Consider the following 22,926-nt stretch of genomic DNA (forward strand, 5'->3'; position numbering starts at 1 on the left):
CATAATTACTGGGAGGTACAGATGAGATGTGTTGTTGAAGATGTGCTAAAGAGGCACCATTGTATTTGACATTTTAGTAATTTAATGAGTTACAGGAGCAATTTAGGGTTTAGTGCCTTGCTCAAGGGCACATCGATAGAATTGAACCAGCAACCTTTCAGTTACTGGCCCAACGCTCTTAACCCCTAGGCTACCTGCCGCCCTGAAATGTGCTAGAGATCGGCCAGCCCTGTATTCGGAACATTCTACAGCGCAAGTTGCGCCAAGTATCTTATCTATTGTGTGGTGTTATTACTGCTAATGACCTTCATTGGGAGACCCAATGATATTGATAAAGCAGATTTTGATACGGCAGAGGTGAGTTAACTAGCTGAGGACCGAGGCTGTGTTGAAGAAGCCAGTCATGACATCAATGAAAAGTGTGACCACACCACATGTGACCACTTACCAAAGCCAGGACAGATTACCTTTGTACCTGAATTAATGTAGAGTAGGGTGGGGGGTTCTTACCTTGTTCTCAAGGCGTCCAATCAGCTCAGCCAGTCGGTTGATCTGTGCCTCCAGAGTCTCTTTCCTCACCTCCACCACCCCTGATTAAACAGAGCACACAACACCTGATGCCAACACACTCCCAGCATTCAACACATTTTATGATAGCAATCATTATACAGATCCTTTTCTCCATAGTATATGAATATTTGACGGAAATAAAGAGTTCCAACCAGGTCTGATAAATAGGCAACTGCATTTGTTAATCAGGAAAAATCATGTCTATTCAAGGTTTGAAGTTGAAATATATTCACAGTGCCTCAGAAGAGAAGGGTCTTTATTGCTTTTCAGCTCTGTTTAGAAAGCAATAATACATTGTATTCTAGCGCACCTGGCTCTAGTCATTAGCTTTGCTGTTTTAAGTCACCCTGGATAGTAGTGTGTGCTGTAAAGGCCAGTAGAGTCAAATACACTTAGAAGCCCTGGAATAGGAGGCTTCATTGAGGCATAAATAAATATGAGACAATATTAATCATTCCATTCTTCTCCCCTCTATGTGATGCCACACAGCCAATTAGTGGTGGAAAATGGGCTTCCTGCTCTTTAAAATCATCACCTCTCGAGGTGCCAAGCCAATTAGAGGATGACACTTCTCCCTGTGTTGATGAGCCTACCAGAGAACCACACAGCTGAGGGGGCTGCTGTGTTTTGGAACCTACCAGCTGTAACCATAGAGACATTTGAAGCAGGCACATCGCAGGCACATTTGGTCAGTTGGGCTTGAATGGCAGTCCACGCTATTTGAGCATGGTCTTTGTCCAATGCAGGAGAGCAGTCATTAGTCCTGACTAGCCATGCTAACGACAGACAGCCGTCTCCATGTGCAGCTGTCTCAGCATACTGTCTAACATACGGCACAGTTGCAGATAAGCTGTGAGCAAGGAAAATGTACATGACTCAGGCTAGGCTGGTGCCTGCACACTCACACACACAAGCACAAACAGACACACACTCTTGTCAAAATGCATGGGGGAGTGTTCCTTGCCTCAGGTAGCATTGCACAATGAACAATGGCTCATTTAAAAATAACTTTTCACCCAAGGTGTCAAATACTCCTGCAGATACAAAACTGAATGTTTACATTTAGCATTTTCACAGGCAAAGTATTCTCTGATCAGTAAACAGAGGGCAGAGACAGATTCTGCTACCAGAATGTATTGCCTGCCATGATTTAAAAAAAGATATATAGCAAAAGAAACAGTAGGACAAACAGCAAGAATAAATATATTTGACAAAAGTGTGAATGGGAGAAAGAGAATGAGAGAGGGTGATAGTGAGAAAAGAACAAGTGAATGTGAGAGTGAGAAACAGAGAGAGTCGGGCATAGGGAGGTATTGATCAATATTTTCTTTCTGGTGTTCTCAAATGACAGGTCAGACAAAGCTGGATCCAATCAAGGTCCTCTCCCCAGCCTCTGACAGCTGTAACACTGGCTTTTATGGCCCAAACAGGACTATTTAAACTGGTGTCAGACTTAAGTGTTAATTTAACTGCAGTACAATTCTATAAAGACTGTTCCCTCTGGGCACCAAAGTCAGTTCAATGTCAACTGAAGTTAATTTAATGTGAAATTAACAACAACAGAAAATCACATCACAGGATTTAGGTAAAAAATTGGGTGATAGAAATTTTGGTTATATTGTCTTTGATTCAAAGACATCACATTTAATTATTTTGTTCAAATGATGTGGAAACAACATTGATTCAACCAATGTTTGCCCGGTGGGTTATCAAAGTAGAGCAATTTTGACTATTGGTTTTTAATTAATTGTTACAACTTGGCCAATGGAATATTTTCTTGTCAAGTAGAGTACAATATCAGGAAAGCCGCATAAGGCCATGTGTGAAAAGGCTAGCCTGACGGCTCACACTAAATTGTCTTCTTCTCTGTTGTTTGCTACATACTTTAGTCTGAGACTGCCATCGTTGAAGTCATTTTAAGTTCCTCGGCGTACACATCACAGACAAACTGAATTGGTCCACCCACACAGACAGCATCGTGAAGAAGGTGCAGCAGCGCCTCTTCAACCTCAGGAGGCTGAAGAAATTCGGCTTGTCACCAAAAGCACTCACAAACTTCTACAGATGCACAATCGAGAGCATCCTGTCGGGCTGTATCACCGCCTGGTACGGCAGCTGCTCCGCCCACAACCGTAAGGCTCTCCAGAGGGTAGTGAGGTCTGCACAACGCATCACCGGGGGCAAACTACCTGCCCTCCAGGACACCTACACCACCCGACGTCACAAGAAGGCCATAAAGATCATCAAGGACAACAACCACCCGAGCCACTGCCTGTTCACCCCGCTATCACCCAGAAGGCGAGGTCAGTACAGGTGCATCAAAGCTGGGACCGAGAGACTGAAAAACAGCTTCTATCTCAAGGCCATCAGACTGTTAAACAGCCACCACTAACATTGAGTGGCTGCTGCCAACACACTGACTCAACTCCAGCCACTTTAATAATGGGAATTGATGGGAAATGATGTAAAATATATCACCAGCCACTTTAAACAATGCTACCTAATATAATGTTTACATACCCTACATTATTCATCTCATATGTATACGTATATACTGTACTCTATATCATCTACTGCATCTTTATGTAATACATGTATCACTAGCCACTTTAACTATGCCACTTTGTTTACATACTCATCTCATATGTATATACTGCACTCTATACCATCTACTGTATCTTGCCTATGCCGCTCTGTACCATCACTCATTCATATATCTTTATGTACATATCCTTTATCCCCTTACACTTGCGTCTATTAGGTAGTAGTTTTGGAATTGTTAGCTAGATTACTTGTTGGTTATTACTGCATTGTCGGAAGTAGAAGCACAAGCATTTCGCTACACTCGCATTAACATCTGCTAACCATGTGTATGTGACAAATAAAATTTGATTTGATTTGGTGATGAGAGGCACGAGGGGTGTTGTAAAAAACAAAGTAATACGCAAATTGGATTGTCTTTAATCAATCAGAGTATCAAAGCCAATGACACATTTTCAAACTGCTGCTATACCCACTAGTGTTCTGGCTCTGGCCCAACCCATTAGTTTCTGGACCAATCAGACGGACCCAAAAGTGTTCGCTTTTGTTGAAGGGTTGGGCAAGTACTCAGATCCAGACTTATTGTGGAGAAGAAACTAACATCCATGGGAGTGGCGTAGCGTTTGTCCGGAGCATGGAGTCTGGGTAGCACAGGAAATGAAATGGCTACTTCATGATATACTGCTAATCAATCTCATAGCCCTCCTTCTCAATGCACGTCATTCCTAAATCAATTAAGTCACTGAATACCTCTCAAAACCCTTCAAAAGTGGCACTTCTTTCTTACAACATATCATTTGTTACAGCAAGTGAGTGGAAGGGAGTATCAATATCCTATGAGTATTCACAGTATGTGACTCAGTGTTAAGAAGCTATCTGAGGGTTTCATTACACATGGAGAGAGATGGAATCTATAGTAGGGAGGAAGATAAGAGAGTGGCGATGGGTAGAAAACACTGCTGAACTTCAAAGGGAATTATTGGCCTCTATCTGTGTCACAAAAAAAATGGAATTAATTTGTGAGGCCATAGGCAGAAGCTCCAGCTTTGCAGTGGAGCCGTGCTCTAATTGAAATACAGGAATGGATTCAGGGAAATAGGGATTATTTATCCCCATTGAAAAGTTACCGTTTTCAGCACTTATGGTCTACTTCCAAACCACTGGATACTTACGTAATGCTTATCTACCGCATGCATGATGACGGGGCACTCATTGTTTATGGCTTCTGTAACTGCTCTGAATGCTGTACGTTATGCAATCTGATTTAAATGGATTGATTCCAGAATCGTCTTTGAGAAAGAAGCACCATGAAACAGCTTACATTTCATTGTGGTTCCAAATGAAGGAAAACAAAAAAAAATGATGGTGTCTGGCATATACAATGGTTTTAGAAGACCATTTTGTTATTGCTACTGATAGCCATAAATATACTAGCTGTTTGTGCTTAAACCTTCTCTACAGTGTCTTGCCCCCGAATCCAAAGTGAGGGCTGCAGTGCAGAATATATATGCCTATTTGATCGATCTGTGTCATTGTATAGCCCCTCCCTCCCTTTTTCTGCCCCCCTCCCTCGGCCTGCCTCCCTTGCTCTGCCTCCCTGCCTCCCTCACTCTGCCTCCCTGCCTCCCTCGCTCTGCCTCCCTCCCTCACTCTGCCTCCCTCCCTCACTCTGACTCCCTCACTTCCTCCCTCACTTCCTCCCTCTCTCTGCCTCCCTCCCTCCCTTCTACTTCTCTCCTCTGTGGGAGAGCTAGAGCTGCCAGGCACATCTACATGTTTCTGTTGATGATTGATTGAGATTGAGATAGAAAATGGGAAATAAATCACTCTGCCTGAAGAGAACAGAGTTTTTGATTTCCATTGCACTTGATTAATGCTCCCATGCTTCTCTTCAAGCTAATAACAAATGCAACCGACAAATGTGTCACACTTCATCCAGAAAACATTTACATTGCATTTGGTTGAGGTGACAAGGCTACATTATGCTTAAATGTGATGTGTCTCTGGGGAGACTAAAGGAGAAAAAAGTTAGAGTACATCACTTAAATGAATCTTCAGATTGAAGAAGCGGCTGGACAATCGACTGCAATCAATACAAACCTACGTCAATGAGAGATGTACATCAGTGTAGCATGTGCGTGACACATGGCAGAGGTCTGACCTGTAGCAGTGTTGATGTTCCTTGGGGCAACATCCTTGGCAGTACGGACTCTGTTGTTAGGAGGGTAGTCAGGCACTGGTTTTTCATAACGTTTCTCTGGAACCTGTGGACTGACCTTAGTGGGATACCTTCACATAGAGAGAGAGGGATGAGAGACAGAGAGATAAAGAGAGAGAGGCATGAGAGAGAGAGGGATGGTAACGGAGGAACACAGTAAGTACAGCAGGCACATACACTATATATACAAAGTATGTGGACACCCTTTGAAATGAGTAGATTCGGCTATTTCAGCCACACTCGTTGCTGACAGGTGACATTGTCAGTAGAATGGCCTTACTGAAGAGCTCAGTGACTTTCAACGTGGCACCGTCATAGGATGCCACCTTTAACAAGTCAGTTCGTCAAATTTCTGCCCTGCTAGCGCTGGCCCGCCTGTAAGTGCCGTTATTGTGAAGTGGAAACTTTTACGATCAACAACGGCTCAGCCGTGAAGTGGTAGGCCACACAAGCTCACAGAACGGGACCGCTGAGTGCTGAAGCGTGTAGCGCATAAAAATAATCTGTCCTCGTTTGCAACACTCACTACAGAGTTCCAAACTGCCTTTTGAAGCAACATCAGCACAATAATGGTTTGTAGGGAGCTTCATGAAATGGGTTTCCATGGCTGAGCAGCCGCAAACAAGCCTAAAATCACTATGAACAATGCCAAGCATCGGCTGGAGTGGTGTAAATCAAACCGCCATTGGACTCTGGAACAGTGAACGTGTTCTCTGTAGTGATGAATCACGCTTCACCATCTGGCAGTCTGACGGACTAATCTGGGGTTGGCGGATGCCAGAAGAACATTACGTGTCCAAATGCATTGTGCCCACTGTCAAGTTTGGTGGAGGAGGAATAATGGTCTGGGGCTGTTTTTCATGGTTTCGGGCTAGGCCCCTTAGTTCCAGTGAAGGGAAATCTTAACGCTACAGCATACAATGACATTCTTGACGATTCTGTGGTTTCAACTTTGTGGCAACGGTTTGGAGAAGGCCAGTTCCTGTTTCAGCATGACAATGCATCTGTGCACAAAGCGAGGACCATACAGAAATGGTTTTTCAAGATCGGTGTGGAAGAACTTGACTGTCCTGCACAGAGCGCTGACCTCAACCCCATCAAACACCTTTGGGATTAATTGGAACACCGACTGCGAGCCAAGCCTAATCGCCCAACATCAGTGCCTGACCTCACAAATGCTCTTGTGGCTGAATGGAAGCAAGTCCCCGCAGCAAAATTCCAACATCTAGTGGAAAGCCTTCCCAGAAGAGTGGATGCTGTTATAGCAGCAAACGGGTGACCAACTCCATATTAATGCCCATGATTTTGGAATGAGATGTTCGATATGCCAGTGTCCACATACTTTTGGTAATGTAGTGTAGCTAGGAACCAGAGTGACTTTTGATTTGGGGAACTGCCAGTCTCAATTTCACACATAATGACATGACACAGCAGTGGTGTCCTGACAATGACGATTAAGGCAGCCCCCCGCACCTCTCTGAGTCAGAGGGGTTGGGTTAAATGCGGAAGACACATTTCAGTTGAAGGCATTCAGTTGTACAACTGACTAGGTATCCCCCTTTCCCTTTCCCTTTCCCTCCTCCCTCGACGACTCACCCTGATTGGCTACAATGCTGCTCGTCAATAGCATCCACAGCACTTTCCACCGAGTTTAGCAGAGACTGGATCTGATTTGCTGATTCCTTCAACAGGAAGCGAGTAACAAATTGCTCCACGTTGGTCCCTCGCTCGTACACCTGGGGAGAGAAGAGATAGAGAATGAGAGAAGCCTTGGCACCTTTCTGCACATCTCCTGAACACATATCAGGTAAGTCCCCCTCTATGTCTTTCACTGCCTATGAAAGCTTCCCTCCTGCAGAGTGCTTTTGGCCAAATGCACATTTCAAAGTTCCTGAGTGTTTAAGGGTTTGTCAAAGTTGAAGACAGACACTTTCACTAAGGTTAAGAGAAAAATACTAAAAATAGGGTGATAACATTTAAGGAGTTTATAACCTGGCTCAGAACTGCATAGTCAGACAGATCTAAGGACAGTTTCTGTTTCAAAGGCAGTAGTCCGCTAGGATGCAGCCTTGGCCATACTCATCTATTGTCAGGTTAATTTAACTGGTTGAAATAATCTATATTCTTTCTGCTTTGTCATTGTGGGGAAATGGTCCGTGCTGTCAAACAAGCTTTATATTATTTGCGATAAACTTAATTGTCAGCTCTTGTAAGGAGACACACACTAAGATTATTGAGATAATTGGAACACTTTGTTACATCAGACTGATAATTTCTTATGACAGAAAAACAGGCCAAGAAAACAGAAAGTGAATATCGAATACCATTATCTCAGCAAATGTCGGCTGTAGGTTCAGAAACAGTTTTCATACTGGTATGAAAAGAAAAAGTGAGGCAACGTGCTGAATCTTTGTATTGGTGTATCTGGTGATTGAATACCAAATCATTTATATTTGTCACGCCCTGACTATAGTTTGCTTTGTATGTTTATAGGTTTTGTTTGGTCAGGGTGTGATCTGAGTGGGTATTCTATGTTGTATGTCTAGTTTGTCTGTTTCTGTGTTTGGCCTGATATGGTTCTCAATCAGAGGCAGGTGTTAGTCGGTGTCCAAGTCTGATCATCAAATATGAAATATGTATTTAAATGTGACATTAGAGAAGCTACTGAAGCAGTCTAATAGAACAGTTATAAATGTGTACTCTATTTGCACACTATAGACATTGCGGAGCTGGTATAGTAAAGATGCAGACAGAATAGAATGGGCCTATGCATATATGTGAACAACAGCTGGTGCACGATATCTAAGGAAGTCTCAAGGTTTTGCTCGCCTGAGGTAGAGTATCTCATGATAAGCTGTAGACCACACTATCTACCTAGAGAGTTTTCATCTGTATTTTTCGTAGCTGTCTACATACCACCACAGACCGATGCTGGCACTAAAACTACTCCTAGTGCTCCTAGTGGCCTGGGACTTCAATGCAGGGAAACATATCAGTTTTACCTCATTTCTATCAGCATGTTAAATGTGCAACCAGAGGAAAGAGAATTCTAGACCACCTTTACTCCACACACAGAGACACGTACAAAGCTCTCCCTTGCCCTCCATTTGGCAAATCTGACCATAATTCTATCATCCTGATTCCTGCTTACAAGCACAAATTAAAGCAGGAAGCACCAGTGACTCGGTCTATAAAAAAAGTGGTCAAATGAAGCAGATGCTAAACTACAGGACTGCTTTGCTAGCACAGACTGGAATATTTTCAGGGATTATTACGATGTCATTGAGGAGCACACCACATTCGTCCTCCCTACAGTGGATTACAGGCAACATTCACACTGAGCTAAAGGGTAGAGCTGCTGCTTTCAAGGAGCGGGACACTAACCCGGAAGCTTATAAGAAATCCCGCTATGACCTCTGACGAACCATCAAACAGGCAAAGCGTCAATACAGGACTAAGTGGCAGGGTTTGTACATACCCTAACCAGAAGACATGGATTACAGGCAACATTCACACTGAGCTAAAGGGTAGAGCTGCTGCTTTCAAGGAGCGGGACGCTAACCCGGAAGCTTATAAGAAATCCCGCTATGCCCTCTGACGAACCATCAAACAGGCAAAACGTCAATACAGGACTAAGTAGCATGGTTTGCAAACTATTACAGACTATAAAGGGAAGCACAGCTGAGAGCTGCCCAGTGATACGAGCCTACCAGACGAGCTAAATATCTTCTATGCTTGCTTTGAGACAAGTAACACTGAAACATGCATGAGAGTATTAGCTGTTTTGGATGATTATGTGATCACGCTCTCCGCAGCCGATGTGAGTAAGACGTTCAAACAGGTCAACCTTTCTCAAGGTCCCAGGGCCAGATGGATTACCAGAATGTGTACTCCGAGCATGCGTTGACCAACTGGCATGTATCTTCACTGAAATGTTAAACCTTTCCCTGTTTGAGTCTGCAATACCAACATGTTTCAAGCAGACCACCATAGTCCCTGTGCCCAAGAAAACTAAGGTAACCTGCCTAAATGACTACCGACCCGTAGCACTCACGTCTGTAGCCATGAAATGCTTTGAAAGGCTGGTCATGGCTCACATCAACAACACCATTATCCCAGAAACCCTAGACCCACTCCAATATGCATACCGCACCAACAGATCTACAGATGATGCAATCTCTATTGCACTCCACACTGCCCTTTCACACCTGGACAAAAGGAACACCTATGTGAGAATGCTATTCATTGACTACAACTCAGCGTTCAACACCATATTACCCTCAAAGCTCCTCACTGAGCTAAGGACCCTAGGACTAAGCACCTCCCTCTGCAACTGGGTCCGAAACCTCCTAACGGGCTGCCCCCAGGTGATATGGGTAAGTAACAACAAATCTTCCACGTTGATCGTCAACATGGGGGCCCCTCAGGGCTGCGTGCTCAGCCCCCTCCTGTACTCCCTGTTCACTCATGACTGCACGGCCAGGCATGACTCCAACACCATCATTAAGTTTGCTGATGACACAACAGTGCTAGGCCTGTTCACCGACAACAATGAGACAGCCTATAGGGAGGAAGTCAGAGACCTGACCGTGTGGTGCCAGGACAACAAACTCTCCCTCAACGTGATCAAGACAAAGGAGATGATTGTGGACTACAGGAAAAGGAGGACCGAGCACGCCCCCATTCTCATCAACGGGGCTGTAGTGGAGCAGGTTGAAAGCTTCAAGTCCCTTGCTGTCCACATCACCAACAAACTAACACGGTCCAAGCACACCAAGACAGTCATGAAGAGGGCATGACTACATGAGGGTAGTGTGTATGGCCCAGAACATCACCGAGGCCAAGCTTCCTGCCATCTAGGACCTCTATACCAGGCGGTGTCAGAGGAAGGCCATAAAAATTGTCAAAGACACCAGCCACCCTAGTCATAGACTGTTCTCTCTGCTACCGCACGGCAAGCGGTACCGGAGCGCCAAGTCTAGGTCCAAGAGGCTACCCAAACTATTTGCATTGCCCCCCCCCCAGGCGGAAAGCTGCTGCTACTCTCTGTTATTATCTATGCATAGTCAATTTAATAACTCTACCTACATGTACATATTACCTTGACACCGGTGCCCCCGCACATTGACATTGACTCTGTGCCGGTACCCCCTGTATATAGCCCCGTTATTATTATTTACTGCTGCTCTTTAATTATTTATTATTCTTATCTCTTACTTTTTTGGGAGGGGGGTTATTTTCATACTGCATTGTTGGTTAAGGGCTTGTAAGTAAGCATTTCACTGTAAGGTCTACTACACCTGTTTTATTCGCCGCTTGTGACAAATACAATTTGATTATACAAAATGGCACCGGAAGAAATAGCAGCATCTTTACGGGCGCCCAACCAATTGTGCTATTATGTGTTTTTTTCGCGTTATTTGTAACTTATTTTGTACATAATGTTTCTGCAACTGTATCTTACTGCAAAAAAGAGCTTCTGGATATCAGGACAGCGATCAATCAACACGGATTAGACAAAGAGCTTCTGGATATCAGGACAGCGATCACTCAACACGGATTAGACAAAGAGCTTCTGGATATCAGGACAGCGATCACTCAACACGGATTAGACAAAGAGCTTCTGGATATCAGGACAGCGATCACTCACCTCGGATTAGACAAAGAGCTTCTGGATATCAGGACAGCGATCACTCACCTCGGATTAGACTAAGATTTCTTCTTCAACAAGCAAGACGCACAAGACATTCTCCAAACACCCGACAGGGCCAACATCCCCATTATTTGCAAGAGGAACACCTGCTCTCTCCATGACATAGACTGACCAGGTTAATCCAGGTGAAAGCTATGATCCCTTATTGATGTCACCTATTAAATGCACTTCAAATCAATGTAGATTGAAGGGGAGGATACAGGTTAAATAATGATTTTTAAGCCTTGAGACAATTGAGACATGGATTGTGCATGTGTGCCATACAGAAGGTGAATAGGCAAGACAGAATATTGAAATGCCTTTCAACGGGGTATGGTAGTAGGTGCCAGGTGCACTGGTTTGAGTGTGTCAAGAACTGCAACACTGCTGGGTCACGCTCAACAGTTTCCGACGTGTATCAAGAATGGTCCACCACCCAAAGGACATCCATCCAGCCATCTTGACACAACTGTGGGAAGCATTGGAGTCAACATGGGCCAGCATCCCTGAATGCTTTCGACATCTTGTAGTTGATACCCTGACAAATTTGTATTTATAGCAGCTACTCTTCCTGGGGTCCAGAAAAATGAAGTCAGTTATACAATTTTAAAAACATTGCATTCACAACAGATTTCCCAACACTAAGTGTGTGCCCTCAGGCCCCTACTCAACTACCACATATCAACACAAACTCCAGGTGTACATGTGTGTATGTTAATTGAAGCTCTCTGAGGGCAAAGGGTGGGTGGAGGGGTGCAACTCAATATTGGGAAGGGGTTGCTAATGTTTGGTATACTCTGGTATACTATATTTCATGCACAGACAGAGACTATTTGACTGATCTAAGCAAAATGAGACACAAGTAGAGCAAAATATGATACGTGAAAGGAGGGTGCTTATCTTGCAATTCTATCGGTGTGTGGTTGCCCTTGTGTACTGCACTAATGGTCAGCCTGCTGAATGGTCCTCTAGGGAAGACAGACAGAGAGGTCCATTAGTAGTGTAATAGTAACACAGGCAGGGGGAATACTACAGTGTTGGCTCACAGGCCCATATTCTATTACACAGACGACATCTAGCACACTCAGGGAAGTGTGTGTGTGCAGAGTGCAGACTGTTAAAGGATGTGGGTTCAAAACCGTGCACCGTTAACAAGTTACGAGGTTCCTAGCTCTATGCGAGGGTTGAGGAAAATTACATGCATCTGGAGAACTGATTATTCAAATGGCAGGCTTGGAGAAATAGCCTCTAAATGCATGTGAATACTGTAGGGCTCATTTCACAAAATCTCTAATACAGTTCAGAGCTATCCATAAGGTATATCTTGTGTTGGGTGTACCTGTAAAATGAGTGAAAGAGGTGGGTAAACCAGTCAAGGTTTTGTTTTAAATATTAAATATTAGTGTGCAGTGAGTAGCAGGTAGCACCTGAGACAATGCCCAGCCAGCCACCGATCCTATCACTGTTGGTCTTCACACAGGGAGAGAGAGATAATTAATAGATAACATTAAGCCTGGCTGCTGTGGGCTGATTAATGATGATGAGCAGTGATAGAGGTCTAATTGCTGCTCTGTGTGTGTGAGCTGAAGAGCCTGGTGAGGACTATGGTCTCTTTATTAACAGGGTCTCCCTCCAGGGACAGATACAGACATAGACAGGAAAGGTCTAAGAGTCACTGTGTGAGACATACTGAGGGTTGAATGTCGTATGAGACAGAGAGAGAGCTGGATTGAGTTGAGTGATATTTGTTACTTTTATCCATTTCTAGACATAACCTCCTGGAAACCCATATTTTTACGACTTCTAAGATGACATTGCCTGACGATTCCTTAATGATAATGTGTGAGCCGTAGCCTTGGCATCGTCAAATACTTTATTGGAAGGCCTAGCTTAAATATGATGTTTGCATATGTAAATGGTGTTGCTGAGAAACATATTGACTACTGATGTTAGGATACTATTAATTGGTTCAAGTCAACTCACAGCGACTTTGGAGTCTGTAACTAGGAATGTTTAAACCTCAAACTAGTTAAAAACACAAGTTATCTTTGCATATTTTTCTCCCAACAGTGATCACACCTTTGTCGGTAGGTTTACATACCAGCTGGACTGTGGAGAGAGCGCAAGACTGAGGAAGGCTTTGCTGTAGAATAGGCTCTGCATAAGACTGAAAATGTTTAAGGAAAATCAATATCAATATTAAATAATATTTCATTACAACCTGATGTCTGTTGTGTACTTAATCATTGCAAAACATCGTTATCATAACCTGAAATTGACGGATATATGGGAAGTTAGGCAAGGACGAAGTTGGACTTGTCACAATGTATTTCATCTACTGTATCATGAGGGAAAGTTCACAGGTACAGAGTGTTACACTTTCACACTATCATGTTCTCGAGTGGCTGAAGAAAGGTTTGTCATGTTCTCTGGGTTTAAACTCATTCCCTGCTGGAGTCTGAACAGTGACAGACAGGTAAAGGTGCTGTGCTGCCTGCATCAGTAGAACTGATCTGGTCCTGCTGCAGACCCAGTTAGACAAAGCTTCCGAGAAAATGAAAGAAAAGATTCAATCTCAATCGCATTAGCCAGGCTTAAAAGCAGGACTCAGGACATAATCCAGTTATTCAGGCACTGATACAACCATTCAGCGGCTGCTGGATCTATGTTGTAGAGACTTTACAAGACTGGGATTAGATCTACTGCTGGAGAAAATGAACGGAGGAGATGAGGAGCCTCCTGTCAAAGAAGCCAATCATTAAACTGTCTCTTCTATTGTGTGTGTGTGTGTGTGTGTGTGTGTGTGTGTGTGTGTGTGTGTGTGTGTGTGTGTGTGTGTGTGTGTGTGTGTGTGTGTGTGTGTGTGTGTGTGTGTGTGTGTGTGTGTGTGTGTGTGTGTGTGTGTGTGTGTGTGTTTGTGTATGTGAATCCACAATGTGAAATTAAGTCTCTGTTTTCTTCATCCACTTGCTGCAGATGTCTGTCATTCCATGGCTGTGTGAGTTTCTGCAGGAGGTCAGGCTGACCCTGTCTTGGGGAGTTGGGGAATAACGGATTACATGTAATAATGTAAGGGATTACAACAACAAAAACACGGTAACTGTAATCTGTTACATTACCAGCAAAAAGATTGTAATCAGATTACAGATACTTTTGAAAAACTAGATGATTACTTTGAGGATTACTTTTAAAATCAGAAAGGATATTTGTGAAAAACAATTCTCACTGACATTCAAATCAGCATTGAAAATATTTTGTTCCACCATAGCGAGTTTGACCACAAATCAGAGACCACTATGATGATACACCAGATGTGTTTGATGCAAAAAAGCGCAGGAATAGGCTTTTGTAGGCTAAAGTTGTAAGCTATGTCTTCCAATGGTGCGATTGCTGTCGGCATCAAAAGATTATCCAACTTGAATAAACACTTGGAAGTAAGGATGACAGCAGTGGTGTAGTTTACAGCGATACGGATATCACTTATTATTGATATCGACATAGTGCATTGATGTGAATCACACTGCTGCTCTCTCATTTAGCTATTTACGCCTTACGTTGTGGTTGCTGTGGATGGTTGTTCACAAATCTAAATGTGTATTTGAACCTAATAATGGTTGAATTCGAGAAGTTTAAGCTGCCTATCAATCATTGTTTTTGAAACCAGTGGACAGCCAGTGAAAAATGTGAGCTTGTAACAGCATTGCTCAATCTAATTAATGCAGATTTTTTTTAAAGTCCATAGGCCTAATGGACACATGCTCAAACTTGTACACTTTTGATATATTTAAAGGGTAAATCTGTAGTTGCTACATACATTTTTTGGGTCACTTAGAAATGTCCTTGTTTTTGAAAGAAAAGCTACATTTTCGGCCATTAAAATAACATAAAATCGATCAGAAATACAGGGTAGACATTGTAAATGTTGTAAATAACTATTGTAGCTGGAAACGGCAGATTTTTTATGGAATATCTACATAGGTGTACAGAGGCCAATTACAGTTGAAGTCGGAAGTTTACATACACCTTAGCCAAATACATTTAAACTCAGTTTTTCACAATTCCTGACATTTAATCATAGTAAAGAAATTCCTTGTCTCAGGTCAGTTAGGATCACCAATTTGTTTTAAGAATGTGAAATGTCAGAAAAATAGTAGAGAGAATGATTTATTTCAGCTTTTATTTCTTTCACCACATTCCCAGTGGGTCAGAAGTTGACATACACTCAATTCGTATTTGGTAGCATTGCCTTTAAATTGTTTAACCTTCCACAAGCTTCCCACAATAAGTTGGGTGAATTTTGGCCCATTCCTCCTGACTGAGCTGGCGTAACTGAGTCAGGTTTGTAGGCCTCCTTGCTCGCACACGCTTTTTCAGTTCTGCCCACTAATTTTCTATGGGAATGAGGTCAGGGCTTTGTGATGGCCACTCCAAAACCTTGACTTTGTTGTCCTTAAGCCATTTTGCCACAACTTTGGAAGTATGCTTGGGATTATTGTCCATTTGGAAGACCCATTTGCGACCAAACTTTAACTTCCTGACATGTTGCTTCAATATATCCACATAATTTTCCTTCCTCATGTTGCCATCTATTTTGTGAAGTGCACCAGTCCCTCCTGCAGCAAAACACCCCCACAAAATGATGCAGCCACCCCCGTTCTTCATGGTTGGGATGGTGTTCTTCGGCTTGCAAGCCTCCCCATTATTCCTCCAAACATAACGATGGTCATTATGGCAAAACAGTTCTATGTTTGTTTCATCAGACCAGAGGACATTTCTCCAAAAAGTATGATCTTTGTCCCCATGTGCAGTTGCAAACCGTAGTCTGGCTTTTTTATGGCGGTTTTGGAGCAGTGGCTTCTTCTTTGCTGAGCGGCCTTTCAGGTTATGTCGGTATAGGACTTGTTGTGGATATAAATACCTTTGTACCTGTTTCCTCCAGCATCTTCATAAGGTCCTTTGCTCTTGTTCTGGGATTGATTTGCACTTTTCGCACCAAAGTACGTTCATCGCTAAGAGACAGAACACGTCTCCTTCTTGAGCGGTATGATGGCTGTGTGGTTCCATGCTGTTTATACTAACGTACTATTGTTTGTACAGATGAACGTGGTAGCTTCAGGTGTTTGGAAATTGCTCCCAAGGATGAACCAAACTTGTGGAGGTATACAACATCCTCATTTTGTCTGTCATAGTTGAAGTGTACCTATGATTAAAATTATAGGCCTCTCATATTTTTAGAGAACTTGCACAATTGGTGGCTCTCTAAATACTTTTTTGCCCCACTGTATCTGGAGCATCAGCAGGTGGGTTCGATTATAGGCTCAAAATGGCCAGAAACAAAGACTTTCTAATGAAACTCATCAGTCTATTCTTGTTCTGAGAAATTAAGGCTATTCCATTTGAGAAATTGCCAAGAAACTGAAGATCTCGTACAACGCTGTGTACTACTCCCTTCACAGAACAGCGCAAACTGGCTCTAACAGAATAGAAAGAGGAGTGGGAGGTCCCAGTGCACAACTGAGCAAGAGGACAAGTACATTAAATTGTCTAATAAACAATAGGCCTATAGGTAAACAATAGGCCTATAGAAAATGCAGCATATGGCATTCATTTTTCACATGTAAATAGCACTTTTCTGTAGTGCTCAGAGCATGCCATTTCATGAGCACAGCATTTATTTTTCAACTTGAATCAATGAGTCCTCCATGACTACAAAATCATAAACAACAGAGTAGGGCTGGCTAATAACTCCTTAGCTCAGGTAAAACAATTTGGCTAACCTAAACTTCCAAGTCCTATTCTTGAAGATTAAGGGGTATAACATTTATTGGAATGACTGGAATTCTGATAGACTTCGGTTTTCAATGTAAAATATCAGGGAATCGTATTATATGTAGTAGAAAGCGATGGGTTAGAAGAAGCCAACATAACCAACCCATAAAGTAAAATGTAACATCCATATATGGCCAGCTATGTAAACTTTAACATTGATTTATCCAGCAATACATGTTGTTCAATTGGTAACATAGATTGTTGTCTTCTTCTAATGCCTCTTAAGGGGAAAGTAATCTAAAAGTAACTAAATGTACACAGATGAAGTTACTGAGTTTGGGTAATCCAAAAGTAACGTTACTGATTACAATTTTGGGAAGGTAACTAGTAACCGTAACGGATTACATTTAGAAAGTAACCTACCCAACCAAGCTTGTTGTTAACTTGAGCCTCAGTGACCTCAGAACACGGAGAGAAACCATAGGGGGGCTTTTATCATCCCCTTCTACTCTACAGAAGCAGCAGTTCTACCAGAAAGGCAAGGGAGTAGTGCTGCCAGTGTGCAAGGGATTTCAATTTGAGATTACAAGGAGCTGGTCAAAATATTTCTGGAAAATAATTTGTGAAGCTGAATCAGTGTCCCACAAGATCGCATAATGATGACCCACTGGGCACACACTGTTTGAGTCAATGTTGTTTCCACGTCATTTCAATGAAATTGCATTGAACCAACGTGAAATAGACAGAGATGGCCGCCTCGCTTCGCATTCCTAGGAAACTATGCAGTTTGTGTTTTTTTTACATGTTATTTCTTACATTGGTACCCCAGGTCATCTTAGGTATCATTACATACAGTCGAGAAGAACTACTGAACATAAGAGCAGCGTCAACTCACCATCAGTACGACCAAGAATATGACTTTCGCGAAGCGGATCCTGTGTTCTGCCTTTCACCTAGGACAACGGAATGGATCCCAGCCGGCGACCCAAAAAAACGACTTCGTAAAAGGGGGAAACGGAGCGGTCTTCTGGTCAGACTCCGGAGATGTGCACATCGTGCACCACTCCCTAGCATTCTTCTCGCCAATGCCCAGTCTCTTGACAACAAGGTTGATGAAATCCGAGCAAGGGTAGCATTCCAGAGGGACATCAGAGACTGTAACGTTCTTTGCTACACGGAAACATGGCTCACTGGAGAGACGCTATCGGAGTCGGTGCAGCCAACTGGTTTCTCCACGCATCGCGCAGACAGAAACAAACATCTTTCTGGTAAGAAGAGGGGCGGGGGCGTATGCTTCATGTTTAACGTGACGTGGTGTGATCATAACAACATACAGGTACTCAAGTCCTTCTGTTCACCTGATTTAGAATTCCTCACAATCAAATGTCGACCGCATTATCTACCAAGGGAATTCTCTTCGATTATAATCACAGCCGTATATATTCCCCCCCAAACAGACACATCGATGGCTCTGAACGAACTTTATTTGACTCTTTGCAAACTGGAATCCATTTATCCGGAGGCTGCATTCATTGTAGCTGGGGATTTTAACAAGGCTAATCTGAAAACAAGACTCCCTAAATTTTATCAGCATATCGATTGCGCAACCAGGGCTGGAAAAACCTTGGATCACTGCTATTCTAACTTCCGCAATGCATATAAGGCCCTGCCCGCCCTCCTTTCGGAAAAGCTGACCACGACTCCATTTTGTTGATCCCTGCCTACAGACAGAAACTAAAACAAGAAGCTCCCACGCTGAGGTCTGTTCAACGCTGGTCCGACCAATCTGATTCCACACTCCAAGACTGCTTCCATCACGTGGACTGGGATATGTTTCGTATTGCGTCAGACAACAACATTGACTAATACGCTGATTCGGTGAGCGAGTTCATTAGAACGTGCGTTGAAGATGTAGTTCCCATAGTAACGATTAAAACATTCCCAAACCAGAAACCGTGGATTGATGGCAGCATTCGCGTGAAACTGAAAGCCCGAACCACTGCTTTTAATCAGGGCAAGGTGACCGGAAACATGACCGAATACAAACAGTGTACAGGTATGTGGCAGGGTCTACAGTCAATCACGGATTACAAAAAGAAAACCAGCCCAGTCACGAACCAGGATGTCTTGCTCCCAGGCAGACTAAATAACTTTTTTGCCCGCTTTGAGGACAATACAGTGCCACTGACATGGCCCGCAACTATAACATGCGGACTCTCCTTCACTGCAGCCGACGTGAGGAAAACATTTAAACGTGTCAACCCCCGCAAGGCTGCAGGCCCAGACGGCATCCCCAGCCGCACCCTCAGAGCATGCGCAGACCAGCTGGCTGGTGTGTTTACGGACATATTCAATCAATCCCTATCCCAGTCTGTTGTTCCCACATGCTTCAAGAGGGCCACCATTGTTCCTGTTCCCAAGAAAGCTAAGGTAACTGAGCTAAACGACTACCGCCCCGTAGCACTCACTTCCGTCATCATGAAGTGCTTTGAGAGACTAGTCAAGGACCATATCACCTCCACCCTACCTGACACCCTAGACCCACTCCAATTTGCTTACCGCCCAAATAGGTCCACAGACGATGCAATCTCAACCACACTGCACACTGCCCTAACCCATCTGTACAAGAGGAATACCTATGTGAGAATACTGTTCATCGACTACAGCTCGGCATTTAATACCATAGTGCCCTCCAAGCTCGTCATCAAGCTCGAGACCCTGGGTCTCGACCCCGCCCTGTGCAACTGGGTACTGGACTTCCTGACGGGCCGCCCCCAGGTGGTGAGGGTAGGCAACAACATTTCCAACCCGCTGATCCTCAACACTGGGGCCCCACAAGGGTGCATTCTGAGCCCTCTCCTGTACTCCTTGTTCACCCACGACTGCGTGGCCACGCACGCCTCCAACTCAATCATCAAGTTTGCGGACGACACAACAGTGGTAGGCTTGATTACCAACAACGACGAGACGGCCTACAGGGAGGAGGTGAGGGCCCTCGGAGTGTGGTGTCAGGAAAATAACCTCACACTCAACGTCAACAAAACTAAGGAGATGATTGTGGACTTCAGGAAACAGCAGCGGGAACACCCCCCTATCCACATTGATGGAACAGTAGTGGAGAGGGTAGTAAGTTTTAAGTTCCTCGGCGTACACATCACAGACAAACTGAATTGGTCCACCCACACAGACAGCATCGTGAAGAAGGCGCAGCAGCGCCTCTTCAACCTCAGGAGGCTGAAGAAATTCGGCTTGTCACCAAAAGCACTCACAAACTTCTACAGATGCACAATCGAGAGCATCCTGTCGGGCTGTATCACCGCCTGGTACGGCAACTGCTCCGCCCACAACCGTAAGGCTCTCCAGAGGGTAGTGAGGTCTGCACAACGCATCACCGGGGGCAAACTACCTGCCCTCCAGGACACCTACACCACCCGATGTCACAGGAAGGCCATAAAGATCATCAAGGACAACAACCACCCGAGCCACTGCCTGTTCACCCCGCTATCATCCAGAAGGCGAGGTCAGTACAGGTGCATCAAAGCTGGGACCGAGAGACTGAAAAACAGCTTCTATCTCAAGACCATCAGACTGTTAAACAGCCACCACTAACATTGAGTGGCTGCTGCCAACACACTGACTCAACTCCAGCCACTTTAATAATGGGAATTGATGGGAAATGATGTAAAATATATCACTAGCCACTTTAAACAATGCTACCTAATATAATGTTTACATACCCTACATGATTCATCTCATATGTATATGTATATACTGTACTCTATATCATCTACTGCATCTTTATGTAATACATGTATCACTAGCCACTTAAACTATGCCACTTTGTTTACATACTCATCTCATATGTATATACTGCACTCAATACCATCTACTGTATCTTGCCTATGCCGCTCTGTACCATCACTCATTCATATATCTTTATGTACATATTCTTTATCCCCTTACACTTGTGTCTATAAGGTAGTAGTTTTGGAATTGTTAGCTAGATTACTTGTTGGTTATTACTGCATTGTCGGAACTAGAAGCACAAGCATTTCGCTACACTCGCATTAACATCTGCTAACCATGTGTATGTGACAAATACATTTTGATTTGATTTGAATTGAATTGATGAGAGGAATTAAAGGGCCAATCCGTAGTTGAAAAAATTACAAAGTGGACACCCTGCTTCTGTTTTGGTAAAAAGCTGAGAGATGGGACTGGCTAAATGTAATCACTCTCAAATTATTAGACAGAGGTTGGATGCAGGGACTGAACATCCATGATATCAAAATGATAGTTTCAAGCATGTTTTGAGGCTATACAGTGTTTGTTTACATTTACAATGTTTATAAACATTGGAGTAAAAGAGGTGTATGCTATTTTGGGTTCTGATGGGATACAACAGTTACACTAAGCTCATTAAATATTTTCAAGGTATATTCTTCAAGAATCAATGGGTATATATCCAAAAATGGATGTAGCAACGGCAGATTGTCCCTTTAAGGGATATGACAGAAATTATAGAAATGTTTGAAGCAATGTAGATATTTGGTACTCAAAGATTTTACCTTTAGGAGAGAGTCATATAGTGTAATTTCCAAATAAAGTATTCAATAAGAAAAGGCTAAACCTTTGACTGTCAATATGGGAAATGACATACTGTACAGGTGTGGATCGAAGTACTGTAGGAAGACTGCCAATTCACCAGAGGGGGATTCCAATAATGTACAAGCCAGGCCTAGAAAAACATTAAGAACACTACAGGCTCTCTTGACATTATCTCCACATCCATACTGGATTCTGATGAATACAAAATCAATAAACTAAAGCACTGCCCAAGCATGAGTCAAATACATAAATAGCTACCTGTCAATCAAGCCACAGCAAAAACAGTGAAAGCAGTAGCATTAAAAGTAATAGTAAAAAAACTGTGAAAGAGAGTTCTCTGTGTGAGGTTGGGACTGGTAGTTTAGCAGGTGCAGAGTGGTCTCCAGCTGGGTGTACCTCTCTCCCAGTGAAGACCTTATAACCCACCATCAAGGCAGCAGGAGGTAACGACAAACAATGGCCCCAAATACCACCAAATGAGTCCTGTCCAGCGCCTAATTAGAATCGCTGCTCACCGCCCTTTTTCCAGGCAATTTTAATCAGGCAGGGTTATTTGGAGGAATCACCATTAAAAAGGCCTGGGATTGTGTAATAAGGCTTTTGTTAGGACAGTGGTGAAGGCTGGAAAACAAATCATTCTCTATGGGGACTTTTTTCTATTGCCTTTGATTAAGACATGATGCAGCGCAGCTGTATCTCTGCATCCAGCCTGTGTTTCACGTGTGCCTACTGTACCCCCTGCCACAGAAGAAGGGTTACTGATGAGGCACACTGTAGATTGGCTAACTTATTGTCATTGCTGTAGTTCTTTTGTCAAGCCAATGAAATAATGGAATTTTAATGATGCAGATGGACTGCATTCAGTAAATTCACTGAACTGACCAACTGGCTCTTCAAAAGGGAATAACGAGACAATATTTTATGATTGCATGAAAGGAGCTCTCCACTGCAGTGTGGTAAGTAAAGGAAAAAAGTCCATAAAAGTCCTACATGTGCACAGGCAAACTCCTCTGACAGTCTCCTCCAATTCACATGATGTGTATATTTCAGACAGGGATCACTTCAGGGGAATAACTGCCCACGTTTCAGACAGCTAACCAGTCTGCAGGATGCCAAACATGCTCCTGCAGCATCACTGAAGATGGGTGGAGAGAGTGAAGGAGTCTGTCTTGCTGACTGCAGCCTGCAGCCATATAGAAAAGCCCCAGAGAGATTTACTGTAGAGCAGGAGGCTCCCAGGCTTAATGAAAGAGCTGTGGCAGAACTTTCCCTCCTCTATTAGCCAGGGATGGGCCGACCCACATAGTGCTGCTGTCCACCACATACATCCTCACCCTCTACTCCAGCCACTTTAATAATGGGAATGGATGGGAATTGATGTAAAATATATCACCAGCCACTTTAAACAATGCTACTTAATATAATGTTTACATACCCTACATTATTTATCTCATATGTATACGTATATACTGTACTCTATATCATCTACTGCATCTTTATGTAATACATGTATCACTAGCCACTTTAA

General features: G+C 43.4%; 1 protein-coding gene across 2 annotated transcripts in view; it reads right to left on the reverse strand.

Moving 5' to 3' along the window:
• The window catches only part of LOC109889337 (N-terminal EF-hand calcium-binding protein 2-like), a 122,341-nt gene that overhangs the window by 28,117 nt on the left and 71,298 nt on the right, over nucleotides 1-22,926 (reverse strand). For both annotated transcript variants that reach the window (XM_020480697.2, XM_031822756.1), the window contains exons 6-8: nucleotides 6,926-7,065; nucleotides 5,273-5,400; nucleotides 511-590 (exon numbers count right to left, since the gene is read on the reverse strand). In XM_020480697.2, coding sequence (XP_020336286.1) covers nucleotides 511-590; nucleotides 5,273-5,400; nucleotides 6,926-7,065 — 348 coding nt within the window. The remainder of the gene's footprint in view (nucleotides 1-510; nucleotides 591-5,272; nucleotides 5,401-6,925; nucleotides 7,066-22,926) is intronic.

This window comes from Oncorhynchus kisutch, linkage group LG4 (assembly GCF_002021735.2).
Source record: "Oncorhynchus kisutch isolate 150728-3 linkage group LG4, Okis_V2, whole genome shotgun sequence".
Classification (NCBI taxonomy): Eukaryota; Metazoa; Chordata; class Actinopteri; order Salmoniformes; family Salmonidae; genus Oncorhynchus; species Oncorhynchus kisutch.